The sequence below is a fragment of the Calidris pugnax genome, unplaced genomic scaffold, assembly GCF_001431845.1.
Source record: "Calidris pugnax isolate Ruff unplaced genomic scaffold, ASM143184v1 scaffold18, whole genome shotgun sequence".
Classification (NCBI taxonomy): domain Eukaryota; kingdom Metazoa; phylum Chordata; class Aves; order Charadriiformes; family Scolopacidae; genus Calidris; species Calidris pugnax.
Window position 1 is genome coordinate 16613586 of NW_015090812.1, and position 22323 is coordinate 16635908.

Genomic DNA, 22323 nt, shown 5'->3' on the forward strand with positions numbered 1-22323 from the left:
GTAAAACTGTGGACCAACTCTTAAAAGCTGAGCTGAGACAACTGTCAGCATTTGCTCCCTAAATGAGAGCTGAAATGTCACCCCTGAAGCGCATTTGTGTGCAGTACACAATTTTGCAGGGAGACCAGACTCCTGTGACCCCAGCCACTGCAAAAAACAATTAGGGGAGTTTCTTCTGATCCTACACAAAGTAGTCTTTGAATGTTAACCTTGTTGTCTTCCCTACAGAATCTATGAAAGCTGTATGAGGCTGTAACTATTCATACTGCCCAAGCAAAGCACTCCCCTAACATCTGGTATGTGCCCTGCCAGATTAGCCTTGAATGCAGCTGCAGTTCTGCCAGCTCCTCCCACAACAGCAGAGAATGGAAAATGATCCCAAATGGTCTACACTGAGCTTGAATTTATATATATACATACACACAGAGACAGAGATACTAGGTATTTGCTTCTCAGGTGCTGTACAACACAATTCGGGCAGTAAAATAACAGCCTCTGAGCAGCTTGTGGATAATTACCACACATGCTATCGTTTGCCATTGCAAAGAACTTGGTTCCTGCTCCTGGCACTTCCATTAAACATCTCTGGAGCTCTCAAGAGCGGCTGCTCTGGCTGCCACCAGCGCAGAGGCTCCCCAGCCTGGGCCTCCGCTTGATAGCACGCTTCTCCTCTGCAGCAAATTTTAACTCCCTCACTGGCTACTTGGCGTACACGTTTACTTCCCCCCTTCACCAAAATCTATTTACTCTCCAAGATCTGGCCTGGAACAGAAAAGAAAAGGGGATCCATTTCATCTTTCTTTGCTTGCTGCACTTCTTTTCTTTTTTCGTTTCAGGGCTGTCTATGTACTTTGGAAAGGGACTACAGGTGCCTGCAATCAATTAAAAACCTCACTAAACCAGCCAGCAAACAGTCAATTTAAGGACCCTGTGCCTGCCCAATCTCCACAGACTCGCACTATGGGATCAGCCGTGAGGCTGTGCTGTGCGAAGCAGCTGGCAGCCGCCCTAAGGCCCCTCTGGCCTGCGCCAGGCCGCTCCTGTGGGGAGGGAAGGCCGCACACCGGGGTCTGCCGTTTCAGTGGGCAGCACCTCCATTCCACAGACAAGGACAGACACCATCCGCTCTATTCTGCACAAATTAGCTGTCATCCACAGGTTCTTGGCTAAATTGGACACAGGCTGAGGATCCCAGCATAAAATCATGAGGAGTTTTTTTGTGAAAATGAGGGCTGTTAATTGGGCGTTGCTCTCCAGGACAGGCACCCTGGGCAGCAGCAGTTCCATTCAGCAATAAAAATGCCATCCAAGCAGAGCTTGCCTTTCAAAGTCTGAGCTGGCGATAAGCGAGACATTTGCGATTTTCCTCAGCCACTCTGATGGCGGGGCTTTTTCAAGTGTATTTTGGGGTTTAGCAGCCCTTAGCAGTCCTCGACTGACATTTAATGGCAAGGGGAAGGGAAGGGAAAGGGGAAGGGACTGCAGTGGTCTCTGGAGGGAGGGTGGAAACTCTCAGCAGTACTCAGCCCCCAGCAGGACACACAGCAAAAGCCTGACACAACACACCCACCTACAAGTATTAAAGCCAAGCAAGTGGGGTGTGCGGCACACATGCACTCGTGTGTACAGGCCACAAATTCAGAGTCAGGACTGAAGCTTCAGCTTCTGCCAGGACAGGAGCCCAGTGTTAATGACTATAAACAGACTGTACATTTTCCAGCCTAGTTATTGTTATGCTTGACTTTTTTAAAAAATTATTTAGCTAAGAAATGTGTTGAAATTAGGCTCCCTCCAGGCTAGTACATCTGTCCTGGATTTACACTGGTGGTACTGGATGCGTTAAGTAACATTTAGCTAACTGATAAGCCTTCGGGACTTGTACAAGCCCATCTTATTGAAGCATTAGGAATTAAACTGACTTCTGCTAAAAAACACATACTAAGATCACTTTCACCATGAGCAGTCCCGCTTTCTAGAATCTGACAGTGATTATCATGACAATTACTTTGCCATCTCCTTCACTAAACAAATCAAAGCAAGAATGAAAACCCTGCTTCTTTTGTCCCCTTCCTCCAAACCCTCATTCTGGCCCCTTGAAGTTCTCACTGGGCTCACCATCCCTGCTTTATCTGATCAGCCATTCTTTGGAACCAAGAGGATTCAGATGCACTTGGCCCTGACCCAGTTTGCTAACTCACTCAGCTGCCTTTCATTTGCAGCTTCAAAAGTGACTTCAGAGATCCAAGGTGTCAGAAGCAGTTTTTTTCAACGAAAGATCATCCTTCTTCAGACCTTTTCTCTGGCTTGCTTTTTCTGTTTGCTGCATTCAGACACAGCCTCAACTTCTAAAATATTACATCTTCCAGTTTTAGATTTTTCTAACTTGAATGAAGCTGAAACATAGAAAATTACATGAATACTGCCACTAAATTCTTATCAGTCATTTAGCAAGGAACTCCTTCATATGACCACCTCTAGCTTATGAGTAGTACTAGCTGTGATTCACAGACTGGCAGCTGAGGGTACCTGATTAAAGCACTTGAGGAGTGTGAGTTTTGTATGAAAAGCCTGAAATGTCCATCAGTGTATACTGTGGTTTGTGGAATCCAGTGATTCCATCATTCACTCTGCAGATACGCAGACCAGGTCTGTGTCCCATGTGGTTTCCATAGAACTCCTTGCACAACTGCTGCAGTTCAAGAACTGACCCTCTCCCCACCCCTGAACACATGCATAACCCCCACACATATACATTCTTCTGCCAAGAATTTAAATCAAAATCAAATACAGTTACAGCTGAGCTAGTTCGTAGGAGCCTTCTCAGAAACTGTCTATTTTGGTTGCCTGCCAAGTTCCATTTTGTGTAGTTACTCCTAATTAAATTGTGTTTTAACACATTCTAAAGATGATGCAAAGCTCTCCTACTTAGCTGCTTTGTTTGACTGGAGACGTGCAAATCAGCAAACAAAATTTTATCTGTTTTCTGACATATCTAATTAAATGTTCATCTCTGCAACACAGAGACCACTACTCCCATGTATACGTTCCAAGAGCACTTTAATAAGCTAATAAATATATTTCTGAATGATTTTCTGGCATTAAAATCTAAGACTCGTGCCAAGTAGAACAAAAATCACGCAGGGGAATCCTGTACAAATTTGGCAGGCTTTGGATAAAACCAACACAGGCATGTTCCGATTTTGGGGGGCAAGCCTCATGCTTTAGGAAATCAAATGATCAGATACAGGTGGTTAGGAAAGAATGTTTTCTTCACATAAGGTTTTGGGGTTTTTTGTGTAGCCAACTAGTTCAGCCATGCAGGATTTTCTCTAGAAACATTGCTGAAGTACTACTAAAATAGGCTGCTGGTGCTAGTAAATGCTGAGCCCGCCAGTACTCTTTGAATATTGATAAAGTGTTCTATTGATTTCTACTTTTCCCATCACTGAACTTCTTGAGAGCCAACAATTACTTTCAAAATGCCTGGACTACTAGCTGCAATGAAAATCAGTTCCAGTTCACTTTTACCAGCCTTTATTCTTGCTGCTTTTGGTTTAGCCAAAACCTGGATGCTTGCTTTAGCCTGAACTTAGATGACATCTTCAGAGAACAAAAAACCACCCTGAATTACAGGCTATTAGGTAAAGAACACTAACAGCTTAAAACATCCCATACCTGGAAAAAAGAAAGTTTTACCCCCAATCATCCTGCACACTACAGGAAAGCGCTCTACCTGCAAAGTTCCTTTTACTAACTATGTATTTTCCAGAAGATAAACCTGAATAGAAGTAAGTAGGGGGTAGACTCCTGAACCAACTGCCTTATGTTATCCACAGTTTATGACCAGCTCAGGTGGAATTCCTCTGCAGAAGACATGCTATGTGACTGGCAGCCAGCTGAGGGAAAACTGGAGCGACAAGGTGCTGCAGAGACTCATATTGTTCCAACTGTTCCAGCCCTGCTTAGCTACACAGCTACAGCCCAAACCCTACCCTAATATGGGCCTGTGAAATCCATGAGGAGCTGGAGTCCTCTCCCACCTGCCTACACCACCTGATGAATTTGGCGTGCGGCTCACAGGGACAGGAAATCGGACTGAGGCAACTTATCTTGGTGAGGAAAGCAATCATTCTTTGCCCAAAGTAGTCTGGATCCTTTTACAAGCAAATATGGAAAAAAAAAACAAAAAAACAACCTCAGGTCTTTCTAGAAATTATCCCCTACTTCACGTTCTCTGCTTCAGTCCTTTAGATGAAGACAACCAAAGACAAACATGAGTTGTTTACTGCTTTTAAAAGGTGAAGCTTTGACTACTGTAAGAGTCTGGCTGATTGCATCCACATTAATGAGCATAAAATTACAGCACCAGCATCCATTAAAAGTTGCCTAGATCCAAGGTCTGGACTTTAGACTTGGTCTTATTTCTCAGCCTTCCCCTTTCACATCACATTGCTTGGAAAAGGAGAGGTATGTTTGAAGATTAAAATAAAAAAAATTAGAAAAAAAGAAAAGAATACTACAGAAATACTTAATTCTCACCATCTAGAAGTGCCTATCAATTCTATTAGTTCTGTTTTGTTTTACCTTCTCCTACTTTAATATAGATGTTTCTTGAAATTTTGAGTTCAGTGAAAGATGTTACTGCGCCATATTCCTTCTGGGCCCACTGTAGCAGATGTTCATTTTTCTCAGGAAAAAGCTTTTCTTCTGTTTCTGCTGACAAGGAGAAATTTCCCTTCTCAAACTGAACAACGGAACCTAAAGACACCTGATGGGAATAAAAACATATTTTTAATGTGGTACATTTATCTGCACAGACAGGTAGCGTGTTTAAACAACGTAATCTGTCACACCCAAATGCATTCACTGAAGGCGAGTAAGGCTTATTTCCAACAATGCCTAAACTTCACATATTTTAACATCTGCATAATGATTCCTTTATCAGAAATGCTTTTAAAGATGAAGTACCCATCAGCCCAGCTCAGGTGCATGTGGCAACTGACTAACGGAGGGCTCTGAGCCATTCTCTGAAGTTGTACTGCTGCAGAAGTGGTACAACAGTGGTGCAAAGGCAGCTGAGCTGTGGGGGCAAGGGGAGGGCTGGAAGACTAGAGGAAAACTAAGGCACGAGAGACTGAGAAGAAGATGGTCTGAACTGAAGGGAGAGAAGGATGTGAAGCTCCATAAATTGTGAACTACTCAAGTAACTCCCAAATCAGAAAGAACACGAGTCCAAGCTCAGCGACAGACAAAGGCCAACAGAGAAACACAGAGCGAGGAAAGAGAAAGGCTAAGAGAAAGGGAAGGTATTTACTGTTGCTTTATTTACACGAAGTGGGGAAATATCCAAACACACAAAGCAGATGAATTATACATCTTTAAAAAAGTCCTTATAAATACGTTATGCGAACTCAGGTTGACTGGAAAAACTAAAATGTTCTTTAAAATGGTCAAAATGGAAAAAGTAAGTAGAAGCGTAATGGGTTCTGTGGAAAAGTCTAAATTTTTCAAATACAACTTCACTGGAGTGGCAATAGTATCATTCAAGAAAAGAAGAGGGCACAGGGTCAGACTCTTTCAGACTGGGACCTGCTTCAGCCTGCGTTGGTCTTAAGAGATAAACAAGTCATTCCAGATTTACTGCAAAGCAAGATCATCCCAACAGCAACCTTTTGACTGTCCTGTCCCTGCAGAGAGATGCCAACACTTCAGAACATTTGTCAGCTCTCAAGATGTCCCTATAGCAACTGGTGAAAGAAGAGCATTCCTTCATCTGCCCAGCCTCAGGAGCCATCACCCATCCACACACTTCACTGTCTCTTCCTTCAAGGTGCTTGTGGACTGCATGCTCTACCTGGCCTGGTGCTTCCATGCACACTTTCACCAAGATCTAAAACATCAAGTCAAGAATAGCATGTGCATGATTGAGAAAGTACAGCAAGATTAATATGTTTTCAGGTTCGAATGCATCAGGGAAGATTTCTTTGGACATATTCCCTGCAGCAGTGTATAAGCAGTGTTTGACCAGGCACAACACACAGCCCCTTCTTCCAGGTTACTGCAGTAGAGAAGGCTTTAGGAACGAAGTACCATTTTCTTGTGCTGTTCCCAGAGCAGCCCAGGAACAAGTGTGACTTACTCTGCTGTTCTCCTCCCCCTTTCCTTTCCCTGTCCTTCTATTAATCCAGATTTCTTTGGTGTAACAAAAATATATTTTTTTTTCTCCAACTGAAAATCCGAAACTAGTAATGATGATGATTGGAAGACTGAAAAATACATCACAACAATTTCTAACCTGTCCTGACTATTATTTACATGTTATAGCAAGATAATGGTCATAAGTATTTATCTCACTTTTTAAACAATAAAATACATGAACAGCAATTATTTAACAGAGATTATCTGAGGTCAGGTTCCAGTTACAGAAATTAACTAATGGCAACTCCTTCCCTGGAGAGATTGTTCCCAACACTATTTCAGGATATTATATATCAGTTGTTTAGCACCTACAAATATTTGTCCAAGTAGACACATAAATTACACCCTTTGGCACACCGAAAGAATTTCAAAGTTCTTCCCTTGTGCCTCCAGCTATTGCATTACTTATTATGCACATGTCATTTATTCTTCTGTAAGAGAAGGCCCATGTAATTCAGGCTTCAATTTGACCAGACCTGTCACAAAAAACAGCTTAGGGATACTTTTGCAAGAATAGTTTTCACAGTTTAAACTAACATCTGTTTCAATTCTGAGCGATCTTCCTTATTTATTGTTTTTCATATGACTACGATAAAGCATTTCCTTTAAATAAAAAATGTCTATATTCAGTGTAACACAGAATACACCCTATTCTCTCAATACTCTCATACTTCTCAAATAAGAAAGCAAACTGCCATTAGAAAAATTCCACTGCCACTCTTTATCCTTACATTTTAAAGTTTTCTTTAAAATGTATTTAGCCAATAGCATTCACTTTCTATTTCCACCACTTAGAAGCAGCCACACACCAGGATATTCAGCAGGACTGGTTTTATGGGGCACCCCTACAATGCTTCTACCACGCTGAATTTTATAGCATGCACAGTCCTGCAGGATGACACTGACATAGCACGAGACAGGTCATGCAGGGATTGCGTACAGAGCGCCTCTTCGCAACGCTGTCTTTTATAGCAGAGTCACGTGGGACACCTTTGTAGAGCCCTGGCCTAATTAAAAAAATCTCCCGTGCATAAAAATTGCAGGATTTAAGGACTTAACCAGTTATTATTTTGCAGGGATATTGAATACATACTGGTGTTCTACTTTCAGGAACAAACCCCCTTAACTACCTCAAAAATACTATGGTTTATCCAGTAAGTACAGTAATTGCTTTTCATTTATGCAATGTTTCTGGAATTTTTATGGTCAGTGTCAGAGAAGTCTGATACTATCAGCAGTGTCAGCGTAACCTTTTAAGACATTTGAGAGAAGTCTGAGAGAAAATATTATACTCTCTAAATACTGATCAAAGAAATGCATTATCTTGTAATATTGCATTTTCACTGTATTTTTCATTTGATATTTGAGATATTTAAAGGTCTGCTAACACAGCAGCTTCCATCCTCAGAATACACTTGGTTTTCCACTTATTACTAATTAAAACTTGAAGAACTTCTACATCATCCTGCGGCATGACAAATGTCTTCCTGCAAGACAGTTCCTATCAATGAACCCCGAAGTTACTGAGTCCTGCTAGGGAGGAACTGACAGACAGAAAGCAGAACAACTGAAAACTCTGGCAGAAGCATCCTCACTAAATGATCACGCAGTAAACATCTTTAGATAAACATGAAACTTATCATAATTTATTTTTTTTAATCACATACTAAAGTCTATTTGAAATGCTGGTTCCACTACCAGGTTTTAGAAAGGAGCGCGGAGTTCTGTTGTGCCTGCCAATGTTGGGATTTTTACTACATGGACCTTAGGCAAGGTTAAGTGAGCCAAGCACGTTATTTTTTCTGGAAAGAATTCAACAGACTCTTCCAAAAAAGGCAACCATCACTGTTTCAACACCTGCCTCAAACATTAACTACTTACTCTTCAGAGCAAACCAAAAGCAGCTCGCTCAAATGTACTTAGGATAAGCCAGAGCGTTAAAACCAAAGAATGTTTTAAATATTTGGGAATCTATCAACAATTTTTATCTGAGCGCTCATTAAACAGCCGACTGGGTGATTAAGAAACTGCTGCCACATACACTTTTATCTCCTCACTTCATCTCCTTCAGTGGTTACTTTCAGAGGTTGCGGAGTGGAAAAAGTGCCCCAGCTCTATTTCTTCCTGTTGTTGTGAGGACATCAAAAGTGACTGTACCAGAAACATCCCCTGCTGCTGAGTTCACCTACATGCCCTGTCACATTTCTGAAGTTAAATGGGGAAACTTCCAAGCCTGACATGAAAAAATCAGTTTGCAAGACTAAAAGATACTGGCCACGGCCACTAACCACAGCAAGAACTGTGGTTCAAGGGGCTCTTCTGCAGTTGGAGAAAATGACGATCAGGTACAGTATTGTGAAAATTTGCTACCAAAACCTGAGTATTCCATCAAAGAACAAAACATGTTTAGGAACACGTTTTGATTACACACACTATTACCCTGCTGGCCACTAGTGGAAATTGGGATTGTAATTTTCTTTGCACTCTACAGAGGCAAGGAAACATATATCTCTCATGCTGGGAAAAAAATGGTTTTATATGTCCCTTAAGAAAACTTTCCAGTCCTACAAAAACTGCCCTTGCAAGGCTGCCATGGCAGTTCAGGACATAAGCTAGCTGGCAGAAGTGCCAAATGGCACAAGTTGTATTCCCCAGAAGGAACAACTCTCAGGACCAACCCTGAGTCGCCTCAAATACATAGACTGGTGAGTGTGAACACTGTATACACTCAAAATAGCATCTTCTGTTTCTTATTTTACCTATTTCCTTCTCTCCTTTTAAATGTTTATTGCCTTTTTCTTTTTTTTTTTTTTTTAGTTTGAACCTGATCCAGTGGGGATATTAACTTTGTTTGCTTTATGACATTTAAGTATTTAACATAGTTATAATTCAGAACTCCCAAGTAGGAAGCAAGGTCATAATTTAGCCTTGAGAGAGAGGTAGGCACCTTTGGGAGATGACTCAGAATACGAAGTTAAGTGTCCACAGCTACACAGCACGAACCAATCCCGCTCCTCACAGCAACACCTACACCACTATTCACCAAGGCCCCTCCAGCACAAGTAACCAACAAAGCCACCCATAAAGCCAATACTGACACAAATACACTAGGCAGAAGAAAAGCAGCATCCTTCATATTTTTATCTGAGCTACACAGTATTAGACCTGTGGCTGAACACGTAGGAAAGGAGTAAATCTGCTCAGAATAAAATTCAAAAACCTGAACAAACTTTCAGAGCAGCCCGCATGGACTCAGCTGGTGTTTTTTGATAACGTACTTTGATGTGCTTTGGTGCCCTTATAGGGGAAAAGTAAAGCCATGGATGGAGAAATATCAGGTACTTGGAAACTCAAAAATATATGCTTTGTTGTTCATAAATCCTCATATAACATACAGTAATCACCAAGAGAACAATTCTCTTTGGCAAGTGACCAGGAAACTTGCTGCTTTTGAAATGACATGCCACACGCGTGAATCATCTATCAGCTTTGCACAGTCTTTGTGGCACCAGCCACTGAGGTGCGATGCTTTCAGGCAGTACTAAAATTTTTTATTTTCAGTTTAGTGTCCTCAAGACTGCTTACAGTCGTCTCAAAATGCCACTTTCAGTTTTCCCATTTTTGAAAACAAACACGTAAGAGAAGCGGCATTATCTTAATTACAATTTAGATTTTAATTCTACTTCCTGGGAAATGCTCAGTTTGGCAACTACCAAAGATCTTGATAGGAATTATGGCTGCTCAACGCTTTCTCAGGATGAAAGCAGAACCTTGTGGGATCAGACTCTTTCACATCTTTATGTATCTAGAAAGAAGATCCTGGGATTTTCCATCAAAGCTAAAACTGCGTCAAAGCAAGTGTAACTCTCATAAACCCCATGGAACAGTTACTAGAATGATAAAAAGGAAACAAACAAACAAACAAATGTGTAAAGGGGAAACCTTTTTCCAGAGTTTAGGGCTCACAAGCGGTTTATTAAGTGTGCACAGGTAATTGTTCTCTCATCTCACATTAATCTAACAACATCTTAATGGATTGAACATAACACTTGTATGATCTGAACAAAATAAGGTAGCAGAAGCCTTTCCAGAGATTCTGTTTCAAGTTAGATTCAATTTAGTGGAAGAAGAGAAGGGGAGAATTAAAGCATATCTATGCAACTGCAGCTATAGTTTCCACTGGAATAGATGACTCAGTAACACAACCTGCTGTGATTTATTATCTCCATATCACTAACACCAGCAGTCTGCCAAAATCTGCTGCCTGCTTCTGTAAACTTCCACTGGCTAAAACCCCTATTTACTGAAGCAAGCTAAGAAGGGAAGGAGCCGTGACCATACGGAAGAGAAAAGACCATCACGGATGCCTGTTCCAGGCACTCCTGCAAGATACATCTGGCAATGCACCTCAACCACCAAATGCCAGAATGTTGTTTCTTCCTTTCTCTTGCAGCCTTGACTTAAAGCTCAAGTCTTTCTAACTATCTCTCCTGCTCTGAAAGTGATGGGTCTGGGCACCTAGAGGGACAGTGAGAAAGAGCAGCACTCAGGATGAGTCAGTGGCAGCAAGGAGAAAGACCAGTATCAGATGCAAGAAGCAACAGCACCCAGACATAGCCCATCCACACTCTAAACACAAAGTCTTGGTTGGAGCTGTGACTCATGAAGAGAGGCTGCTCTTGAAGGTGAAAGAAACACCAAGCAATAAAGTCTGATTTTTGAATGATGGCTTAAATCACCCAGGAGAGGAGAAGATCTGGCATGAACTATGTGATACTCTTGGCAAACCAGGCTTGAATATCCCTTGAACGGAGAAACTAAGGCACATTGATTCACCTTGCTTCCTCTGAAATATACTGGCAAGTTGGTATTTTTGAAATATTTCTACCCAAACCAAAGTGCTTACAGTAAAAGCAGAAGACACCTATGTATCATAAAATTTCCCTATTTTAGGACATCTATATGTGGTAACATATAGACATTTTTTACTGCACATTTGCTTACGCTACCACATATAGACATTTTTTACTGCACATTTGCTTCAAGTACTATATCTTGCTTCCTGAGCCAAAAATATCACTTCACTTCTGTAACGCCTTCATGAAGCAAGCTTTGAATGAAAAAAAAAAATCCTACCTAGATATTTAAAGATGCCTTACTAGTGTTACTGTACTCAAACTCCTTTTACTGAATGCGGAAAATGCACCACTTTCAAACATGTATTTACTACCCTGTCATTTTCTGCCATTCATACTTCTGACAAAATCCTTTCACTCTATTGCCAAGAATGCAAGAACAATCACCATTCGTAGCCCGATGTCCCCTTGATATTTCTGGGAGTAAACCAGTTATATAGCTTTTAGAAAAGCAGGATTTTGCAGGAGGTTGAACCAGGCCACAAGACAAAGTCTTCGGGGAAATTTACTATTGTGAAAAGCATAATAAGAGTTACTGTTTACTAAACACTGCTTTTAATTAGATACTTAATGTTATTTTCGCATTCTTTCAAAAGGCAAGGAAATGGTGTGGGGAAGGGAAGGGGGAATATGAACTCTGCCAAGTGTAAAAGGGCAATTACAGGATTATTTCCAACTCCTGGGTAGAAGAACGATGAAGATTTACAAAAAAAATAAACCCAGGATTCTATAGAAATGTAAACGTCCTTTTAAATTCCTCTTCACACTGTTACACAACACTGAGAATCTATGGCTTTTACTTTGAATAGTGAAAGGTCACTATTTATACCAAATTTATCACTAGTCATGCATTTCCTATCCTTCCTCACTCTTCTCCTAGCAGAGCACTCTGTTCACATCTGGGTCTGTTTAACCAGTGATTGGAAATTTAGCCTCCTGATTTCCCGTTAAATACTAGGCACAGGAAAACAAATAGCACTTGTTTTTCAGTGAGTCTTGTCAGTCATCCAAAATCTAGTGCAAACCATAGAACAGCCTGTGGTTTGGTGGCAAAGACCCAAAATATGTGAACCATATTTTCATGAACTGAAAGGAATAAACCAGCTATTCGCTGAAGTAATAAGAGCACGGCTTTTTTCTTTTTAGAAATACATAAATGACTAATAATTAAACCCTTCATTCTATCAGTTCCTCTTTTTTAAAGCTGTTATTTTTTCTTTTCAAATCTGAAGCCAAGAGCATGTGATCCAGCTTTGTATTTATCATTACTGCTGTTGCCTCCTCCATTTTACTAACTTAAAACACACATTCAGTCCTATTAAAGGGGTTCTTGTGAGTAAGGTTATTTGCTTGCATAAGTGCTTTCTCATCCATAACTCTTAGTCATTCAATTGCTTGAATAACCAACTCAGAGAAAGAGCTGAAGCATCCCATCTTAAATTAAATACTATATAAAAATCATATATTTATATATTTAAGGGGGTTTTTTTATTTATTCTAACAGTGATTTCTGCCAGGAAATTACAAAGGATCAGGTCAATTCTTTCATTGATTTAATTCTCACTACTTTCACTTGCCCAGTAAAGACACTCCTAGGCTATAAAAGCAATTGAGAAAGCTACCAAATCTAAAGAAAAAAAATCACTTGTTGAGTAGCACCTATAAAACCCTCTTTCTGGGCAGGTTCATAAAACTTTTGGGCTTCTGCCAAGACAAGTTTGCAATAAACTGCTTTTAGGGAAGGAGAGAAGTAATGACTTGATGGAAAAGGAGGAAATTATTTTGTTATACGAAAATTTCAAGTGGGATGGTGGGAGAAGTCTGGTAAGGTTTTTCTGCAAGACTGACCTGTAACAGGATTCCAGGTAAAACCATTTTCTACAGGTTTTGCCTAGCCTATGTAAAATTGCAATCTGTCATAATCTAACCAGCTTAATCACCAGTGAAGATGTCCTTCAACTTCCTCTCCCACTCCCCCTTTCTGATATAATTTTGGCATTTATTTCCTGCTGAGGAAAAAGAAATATTTAGCACAGATGCCAAGTATTCCCCTTGCTGAACTGAGCAGACCTTCCCACCCATGCACTGCTCTTCTGAGTTATGAAGGGGGACGATGGTCCAGCTCAGGAACACTTGAACCAAAAATGTCCATTCCAAAACTGTTGTATTTTTGTGACATGTAAAAATATCCAATCAGACTAATATGACTAGACACATCAGTAATCAAAGGGGTGATTTTCAATTACTTAGGTCAGGCAGAGTTCATGCACTAACTCATTTCATGTATTTTCAGATTGAAAGGCCATGAAATTTAGGTGTGTTTATTTTTAACACGATGAGAATAAACTCAAGACTTACTTTACTAAAATCACAATAATTTTCCCAGCACCACCTATTTAACCCATCAAAACATATATATAACTCATGAAGAGTCCGAAAATAATCCTGTCTATTCCAAATGTGTTGTTAACACTAAACTGGCAGTCACCATATATTCACTTTTCTCTAACACAGAAACACATAGAAATCTATGTCAGGTTTTTATCAAGACGCTAACATTTTTTCTTAAGACTATTCACTAGTGTTCTCTCTGGTTTACAGATGGGGAAAGGTGACCCAAAGCAAAATGACAACACAATAAGGCAACAGACTAGTAAAGAACAACTCCCTTTAGCACCCCTACCCTATCTCAGATGGCTTCCTCCAAAGTACCGTCACTCTGTAAGCATCACTGTGCTTCCATGCACTGCAATGGCTTTGGAAAAAAGTCTTCAAAACATGACATTAAAAAAATCCTCGTATTAACAGAACACAACCTTTGGTTTTGTTGGGACATGCTATTTAATTTTAATGATAATTTATTCCACTGTGATGTTGAGCCACCAGTATTTTGTGAAACTGTGAACTGCCTCCATGAAGATAAAGTGTCTGATGAGTCACTGCGCTGAGTGAAACTATATGCGTCACATGATTAAAATAAGTGCAAACCTACAGGTATGCACCAATTTTACATTTTTATACTGAAAAATGTTTATCAAGAAGGTACTTTGTGCTTCTCTCTATACTACAACCATACACCCAAAGGCTGGATTGTCTCCCCCATTCATTTAAACTTCTGCCTAATGGTGGACCAGGCCCAAGGCAAAAATCCAAGCTTGAACCATACAGTAAGAATTTAAAGTCCAGCCCAACTCAGTAGTATAGTACTTTCCTGGTCTTTCGGATGCGTGCTGACATGAGCTTTAAATCTTTTCATCCTTTCCTTTAAATAAAGCAATCTGTGGTGGGTTAGCTCTAGTGGAAACTCAAACAATTAATTCACAGAGCCAAGGTAGCAAAACATCTTCCTAATGAGCACACTGAGAACACACAGCTCTGACACTTCTCTCTGCTCCAATATAAACATCACTTAAGCTCAAGCGTGCCTTAGTTCCTCTACCTGAGCAATGGTACTACCAGCACTTTACAAACTGCTCTGATTCATTATCTGCTCCTATCTGCTCCTATCTTGGAGTTATCTTTGTTAAAAATTAAAAATTAGAAGATCCAAGGTTCTTTCTATTTATTTACTTATTCAAACACACTTCCCTGTAATAGTTCAAGAACTTTATTATGATGCTTTACAAACAAAAAAATAATAGCTGGTAATAAAAAGAAATAAACAGCTAGGACTTCATTATAATGCTTACAGGATCCTTTTACTGCAAACTTTGTCTTGGCTCTCGAGGTGTTGTCTCTTCACAGTAAGGCCCAGAAGTTGCTGTTTAAACTTGTTTTCACTACTTACCTTTCTAAATAAGGATCAATCAACAAAACTGTGCAATTCATACTTTACATACAGTACATTACTAGAAGTGTGAATGAATGCATTGTTTGAAAAGTCTGAAGGAGAAGCTGGAAAGTCAACAATTATCCTGCTTGATGCTTCCATAGAGACAGACACAATAGTTATGACACTCCTATGGTATGCGTGACACAGATTTCTGTTTTCAGCATAGAATTCATGAGCATTAAAAAAGTTTTTTTAAAATTTGAAATCTTTAATGATTCAAAATACTTTGTTTTCTGGCTTGGGTATGCATTTAAGGAGAATGGACAAGACAGAGCAGCAGAAGTACACGGGCAAGCCAAGTATTTTCAAACAATGGCCAAGGAAGTGAGCTCTGCACTACGCATCCCTTGCAGCTGTGATTTACACTCCTAGGCTCAGTTCTCTGAAACTTACTGAAGGCTCTGGCAAGGAGGCAGGCAGTCTTTCTGCTATTAAAGTAGAAGCAGTATGTCCCTCTGCCCCACGACCCACCTGAAATGAGAATCCTTGATTCTGCAAAGGGACGGGCTCCTCTAGGCCAGAGGCAGTCCCGGGGATTGCAATCTGGCATGGCCCAGACAAACTGCTCTGCTGCAAAACTACAGCCCCTCCCTTTCTTTTTGGTGTATTGCACTTGCCCACAGGCACTGCTAGGACTTACTCAGGATTTCCCACGTTTTCTGTACTGCATGATTCTGTATTCTTTTCCTTAGAGAGCTTTTGGGAACACAATGCATTTCTCCTTGTGAGCAGAGTGGAACTGTGGAAAAGCAATGGATGATCACCAGGTTGTTCAGCTTGTAACCTCATGGTCTGTCATCCCAAACCACACTAGCTACTGAGAAAATGGGATATGAAAAGCAGGAATGCTGATGAGCCCCTGATAAGAGACTGAAGATAGTTTATGTTTCCAGCAAAAATATTGCCTTAGAGAGAACACTGAGAATGAAGTTCTGGAGTGACAGGGACTTCAGAGACTAAACTGGGAGAGGTAACGGTGGATAGACACCCTGGTGTTTTCTGTTCTGCAATCTCATTCTTCAAGCTCTTTACAGGAAGGAAAAATAGAAACCTTAACATGGTGGAAGGAAGAACACATAAATTATACAGCACTTGAAGAGATCAAAAATTGTTACAGAGAGCTATTCAGATGTTTAAACATGATTAGGGATGAGTCAACACGGAGACTTAGTTCACTCCTTGCAATGGAAAGGCGAGCTCTCGTATCTGCAGAGCTTATGGGGAGCAGTGTTACCCCAGTGCCACAGGTGCGTGCTGGGGACATGGCATGAGTGACAACTGTCAGCTCTTACTGTGACCAGCAGAGCCTAAGAGAGGCTGAAATACTGAGAGGAACTATTTGAGCCCCACCAAGGGGGAGCTGAACCTGTAGCATCTATCAGGTAATGCCGCCCCACCTGAGAGACAGCCCACCCCTTACCGCAGCATCAGCGCTGTGGCAGCTCCTCAGGTCAGACAACTTCTTGTTTGGCATCAATTGTGACTGCTGCTGCTGCTCACATTTTCAAGCCTGTTTTTGTAACCAGGACAGCTTTAAAGAGTTTTCTGAAGCAAACACTACGTTAATCATACAGTTTTGGCAGCCGGGGCCTTTGGCACATTCCTATTGTTCCTATGCCTTAATGCAGCCTGCTGAAGCCCCGCTGAGCCGAGCCAAGCCAAGCCAGCCCAGCACAACCACAACCCGAACACCGGCACAGTCTGCTGAGTGGAAAAGGATGGCTCTCAGCAGAGCACCTCTTCGCTCCCAGAGGCAAGGCAAGGGGAGAGGGGAAAGCCTGCAGGAGGAGGAAGAGAAGGGAAGAGATAGCTGAGCACGAACCAGCTGATATGGAATGGGAGTGATGATGTAGTAATTGTAGGGGAAGATCAAAACTAAACCAAAAGTAGGTCCAAGACTCAATCAACTGATGAAAGGTGGTGTTTCTTTTGGCCTCGAGAGGAGTGAGGAATCTTATCATACTGTTGTTCATCATCTTGTTCCTCAGACATTTTTTGAGCAGACCTGAACTGTACTGGTTGCAGTAAAGATCAAGAATGGTCAACAAGAAGATAACAGTTAAGAGTCTCTAACACAGTAATGAGAAAACCTGAGATTGTGAATACGTTAGAACACAGACCATGCTCTTTGCAACGGTCAGTAACACACTGCACTGGAAACAGGATGGAGTCCTTCAAAGTTCAAAATATCAAGGGCACTCCTACTCTTGTAAACTGATGACAGGAAAAAGAAAAAAAAAACCTAGAAAACTTTTGGTGTCCAACAAGTGATAGGACTCTTGGTGCACTTAACGATGTCTCCACCATATTAAGTCAACTGAGAGAGCAATGTCCCTTCCCAGTGCACTAATGCTGCAGCACCATCCATCTTTTCCTCCTGCTGATGCATAGTGACACCATTAAATTCCCATCTAGTATTGCAGAAGCAGTCTTGCCTACAGTCAGTCAAGCTGGAGGAGCAAAATTAAACCCTATAAGGATAAAGCTAAGAATAATCAAGTTTAGTTCTGCAATTAGAGTTGAATATAGTAAAAGCTGCAACTTTAATAAAGACGACTCATGATTAGACATGATGTCATGCATTAAAAATTTAATCCAAACAACTTGTCCGTTTCACTACAAATAGCAAACTTGAATGTCCTGGCAAACTCCAAGGACATGATTTACAAATACTAGGTAATATTTGGATCCTACATTATAAGCAGTGCTCCAGTCTTTCTGAGAAATAAAAATGACTTCATTCTGGGCTTAGCTCGGTCATTTCAATAGACCAAGCTTCATTAGAGACATAAACTGTAATTGTACATATTGAGCTCAACACATACAGATTTTTGTTTTGGTCACAGACCACACAACTAGTGTCCACCCATAACATTTCCCATTGCTTTGAGGCTTTTTGCATTATGGTACTATTAAACTTCTAATCAGGACTGGCAATCTCTTATAACGTCACAGCTTTTTGAACTGGAATGGCTGCTAGTGTTAATAACTACACGATGCAGATTCTGAAAAAGCAGTTTTGCTTTCTTTTCCTTGAATTCACATAGCAAGTAATTGGGCACTTTTTCCAAACTGCTTTGCCCTGCCACCCAACTGTTCCCCAGAGCCATACACTGAAACTTGACCTCCTGTTAACTTGTTGGTTTTTTTAATGTATGTTTAAAAACTTTCAAAATGAATGCCATTAATTCTATGTCTTATGCGACAAGTAGCTATGATATAGAGCAGGCCAGAGGACTGCATATACTTACAAAGAAAACCCTTTGGACTCCAGGTGCCAGTCTTTCTGTTTTTAGCTTCCAGACCAGAGGCAAAGGAGAGTTGAGCAGAAACACCAGAGGCTTCTGGTGAATATGCACTGAAGAAATTGGATTCAAATGTAACGTGACCTGCAAAGAAACACAGAAATACATTAATACCCCCTTATAAGTTTCAAAAACAAGGTGGAATTTGAAACAATGAATTGAAGGTCATTTTTATATATTTTACGGCTTCCAGCATTCAGAACTCTTGACCCAAGATTATAGACAAATCTACTTTCAGAAAAATCAGTCAACAGAGCAGAGATAATATAAAGAATGAAACAGTTAACGTTTGCACTCTACGCTTGCAAAGCACTGCTAAAGTGTTTAAGAAAACCTTGGCAAACGCTGATGAAAAATAGCTTATGCAAAAGGTCAAACCACTAAGCTGAGAGTTGGAGAACAAGGAGATAAAAAGAATTGCAAAGCAAACCTCGATTTCTGGTTTCTAGATGGTAACCTACAAAGCTGGCTTAGAGTACAAATCTTATCTGCTGATGCTATTAGGGCATAAATCTAACCTGCAAAACAAATAAAACCAACCAAACAAAAAACAGGAGGAACAAATCCAGAAACACAAGCGAGCACTACACTAGTTTATGGAAGGAATTCCAGCAGAAATTTTAACAGACACTAGGGAAAGAAAAAGCCTGTCTTCAGGCACTAGAACAATACACAGGGAAAATGATCCCAGGAAAGTGGGCATCGCAGAATTGAGGCAATTTGTTAGAGATGATTTTTAAGCAACTGGTTTGTGGTCACTGGAAGCCCCCTCCTGCCCAGCCCCTCATATCCCAGTGCTGCCCTTCTAGAAAGGCGTCGATGGGGGCAAAACTCTAACCAAATGCACGGCAGAATAGCCTGTCAGGTTTTAGCACATAGTAACTTGTAACTGAAATGAGTGGTTTTGCAGTATCTAATTAGCTTTTTAAGAAGTCAGGATTTGGCTTGATAGTTCATCCTGCTTTATAAGGAAAAACCTTTATTGTGCAAGTTTAAGGAGTGCCTGGACAATGCTTTTAGTGATTTGGTTTAGTTTTAGGTGGTCCTGCAAGAGGCAGGGAGTTGGACTTGATGATCGTGATGGGTCCCTTCCAACCGAGATATTCTGTGATTCTGTGACTAAGCAGGCAACCAGTGTCTCACAACAGTGGGTGGCACGTGGGTTCCCTGACAGAGAATCACAGCTCTTTCTAGAAAAGGTATAGAGGGAGCAAACATGAACAAAACCACTAATTTGAGTGGTGGCACACAAAAATGAGCATACAGGTAATTCAGAATGAATCTTGTCTCCTGCTAGAGAATTTGAAAGGAAATCTGAGACATAAAAGCTACTACGTATAGTTTATTGCATTATTTTAGGGGTAAGCATCAGTTAGTTTACCATTAAAATAAACATAGATTCATCTGGCAAACTAACTAGATGAAAGCAAAAGATCAAACTGAATATTAGGCACACATTACTGTTGAAAATATTTAAAAAAAAAAAAGTTAGCTTCCCTTTTTTAAAAAATTATTTTCTTTATTTTTGTTCACCACCCGAAGCAAAAAGTTCACCACTGTAAAGTGAAAGTCAAACCTAGGTCTCAGGGCTGACAGACACCTGGAAGACAGCAGGGAGACCTTTCTTGGCTACTTAAGAACTTAGGAAAAGCTGGTAAACAACCAGCTGTGTTAATTACCACACCAATCTGTAAGCAGCAAACAGAATTTACTAGATTCTTAAAACCCACTGAATGAACATATCTCCAGTCCCCACAGCAAAAGAGATGTCAAACCCCATAAGCACACCTCTGGGGGCACTGAGAACATCCATATCTTCACCTTGGTTATGCTTCTTTAAAACTTGTTGGAAAACTGATATTAAAAGAATAATTCCATATAAAACAGAATGGCTTTAAAGAATGAGCAGCTCTTCTTTTCATCAGCCAGGGGCAGTGATAGCTCTGCCTGCAAGAAAGCTGGGCACCACCACCTTCCACCTTTACTTTCCACCTTTAATGGTAACCACAGCTTGGCCTCTCCCAGCAGGAGGACTAATTGTATTTATGCATTTCCAAAAGAAAACATTAATTACCATAGATTACTGCATCTCCCAGGAACCCAATTTCTCTCCATTTTCTGCCTCGGAAGAATGACATACCTCCTCTTAGGAAACTGCAGGGTGTCAGCACTCTGAATGCTAACAGGATGACTGAGACTTCAAATGCCCAACAGTCACGATCTTAGCTACAAAAACTGCTTTAGGGTATCAAGCTATAGAGCCAAAATAATTCGGTTAGGTGAAAAAAAGAGAGAAGATAAAATAATTTGTTTTACAAGGCTCCCTATTTGTTGTTCTCTCTAGAAATTGAGTGGTGAAAGTGGAAAGAAAAAGGTGTTTAGAACTGCTATTAAATTCACGGCTATTAAAAAGCTTTCATTAATTCTTGCGGGCTTTCAGCTATAATCACAGCTAATTAGTAATAAGCTGTTTAAACTATTAAATATAATCACCTTGTTCTGGAGTTATGTTTTCTTACTAAGCAATAAAAATATTGTAATCTAAGTTTACCAAAGTAGCCCAGTTTTATCTTTTGCAGTCCTGATCCGGCAAATATGAGTTCAATGTTATTCTGCTATTTTTTTCAGCTCCAAATGGCATAGGTGCATTAAATTTTAAACTCTCTAAATTTCAAAGTGTCAAAGAGAAAACGTACTACACTAAATGGAGTAAATATTAAACACATCCACTCTTAGATGCATCCATAGCCACATTTTCACACCCAATGATAGCGGGTTTCTTCTGCTCCCAAAGTAAAGACTAATGCAAATATTGACAAAATGAGGTATAATATAGGTTTAGGTACTTAAGTAACCAAGAATAGAAAAACAGTAACAGTCCTCTCACACTGGCCAACAGGGGCACTCAGCCTGGATTTGCACTCTGGTGGTGTTCTTACTAGAATGTCAAGTCAATGTAAAGAGGAGGCTCCTATTAGAAATTTTGAAAATTTTTGCTATTTGAAACCTCTGGTATTTATTAAAACCAGAAATGATACAAGAAATACAACACACTGAAAACTTCATCTCAGAAACAGCTAGGCCAAATCCTTTGGGTAACAGGGAAATGGAGAAGTATCTCCATTTCAACTGATCTCAGACAAGTTTATTCAAAGCCAACATCTATCACACAAGACAGATGTTTTAGACTTCATGAAGATTTCTGCCTGTTGGTTTGGTCACATGAAAGATCATACAGAGCAATCATAACTACCTTAGTGAGAAAATCAGAGACTCTTTGCAACTGCATCTACTATCAGATTTCATAGTTGCTATTCCTTGAGGATTTGGAAATTAAATATGTATATAATACACCCATATATTATTATTTCCATACATGTATGGAAATAATCAACAAAGTTTGAGCCGTATTCAGAAGTGGTGATATATCTATCCATCCCTTTGGCTGGAAATGCAGGATAAGTTATATCACATAATGGAATTTTCCTACATTTGTGCCTGAAAAGCGCAGACTGATCCTTAAGAAAAGCTACAAAATCAGTTAATTTTTCATAAGTAAATTAAGTGCTCCTGTGCAAATTTTCAGAATAAATGTAATTCTGCATTACTGCACTCCTCAGTTTGCTCATAAGTAAGACAGCAACAAAACACATAACGTGGAATTCATATTCCTAGTCCTGAACTTGAGAAGGAATATAGTTAACGTGAGCATGCTTCTGTACCAGCCTCTGTCACTATATTCCTTGGCATATATATTCCCTATCACTATACTTCTTGGCATAACGGAGTCCTCAGTACCAGCCTGGTTTTCCCGACTGAAAAAAACACCAAACCACAGAGCTGCACTGCTCAGGACCGTCTCGGTCATCATATTTTTCACAATTCATTTTTGCTTCAGAGCTAGCCCTGCTGAGGAGCAGCTGGGTAGTCAGGCCTGAATGTGACCATTCCCACTGAGAAGTTGCACAAAATTAGCAGTCTCCTCCTAGTGTAACTACACCCCCCACCCCTAATATTTATGATTGTCCCCATCATCACCTGTGCTTAATGATACACAACAGCGGTATCCATT

General features: G+C 40.3%; 1 protein-coding gene across 1 annotated transcript in view; it reads right to left on the bottom strand.

Moving 5' to 3' along the window:
* Positions 1-22323, bottom strand: part of TGFBR3 (transforming growth factor beta receptor III) — a 104064-nt gene that overhangs the window by 30778 nt on the left and 50963 nt on the right. The window contains exons 3-4 of the mRNA XM_014938888.1: positions 18198-18335; positions 4585-4768 (exon numbers count right to left, since the gene is read on the bottom strand). Coding sequence (XP_014794374.1) covers positions 4585-4768; positions 18198-18335 — 322 coding nt within the window. The remainder of the gene's footprint in view (positions 1-4584; positions 4769-18197; positions 18336-22323) is intronic.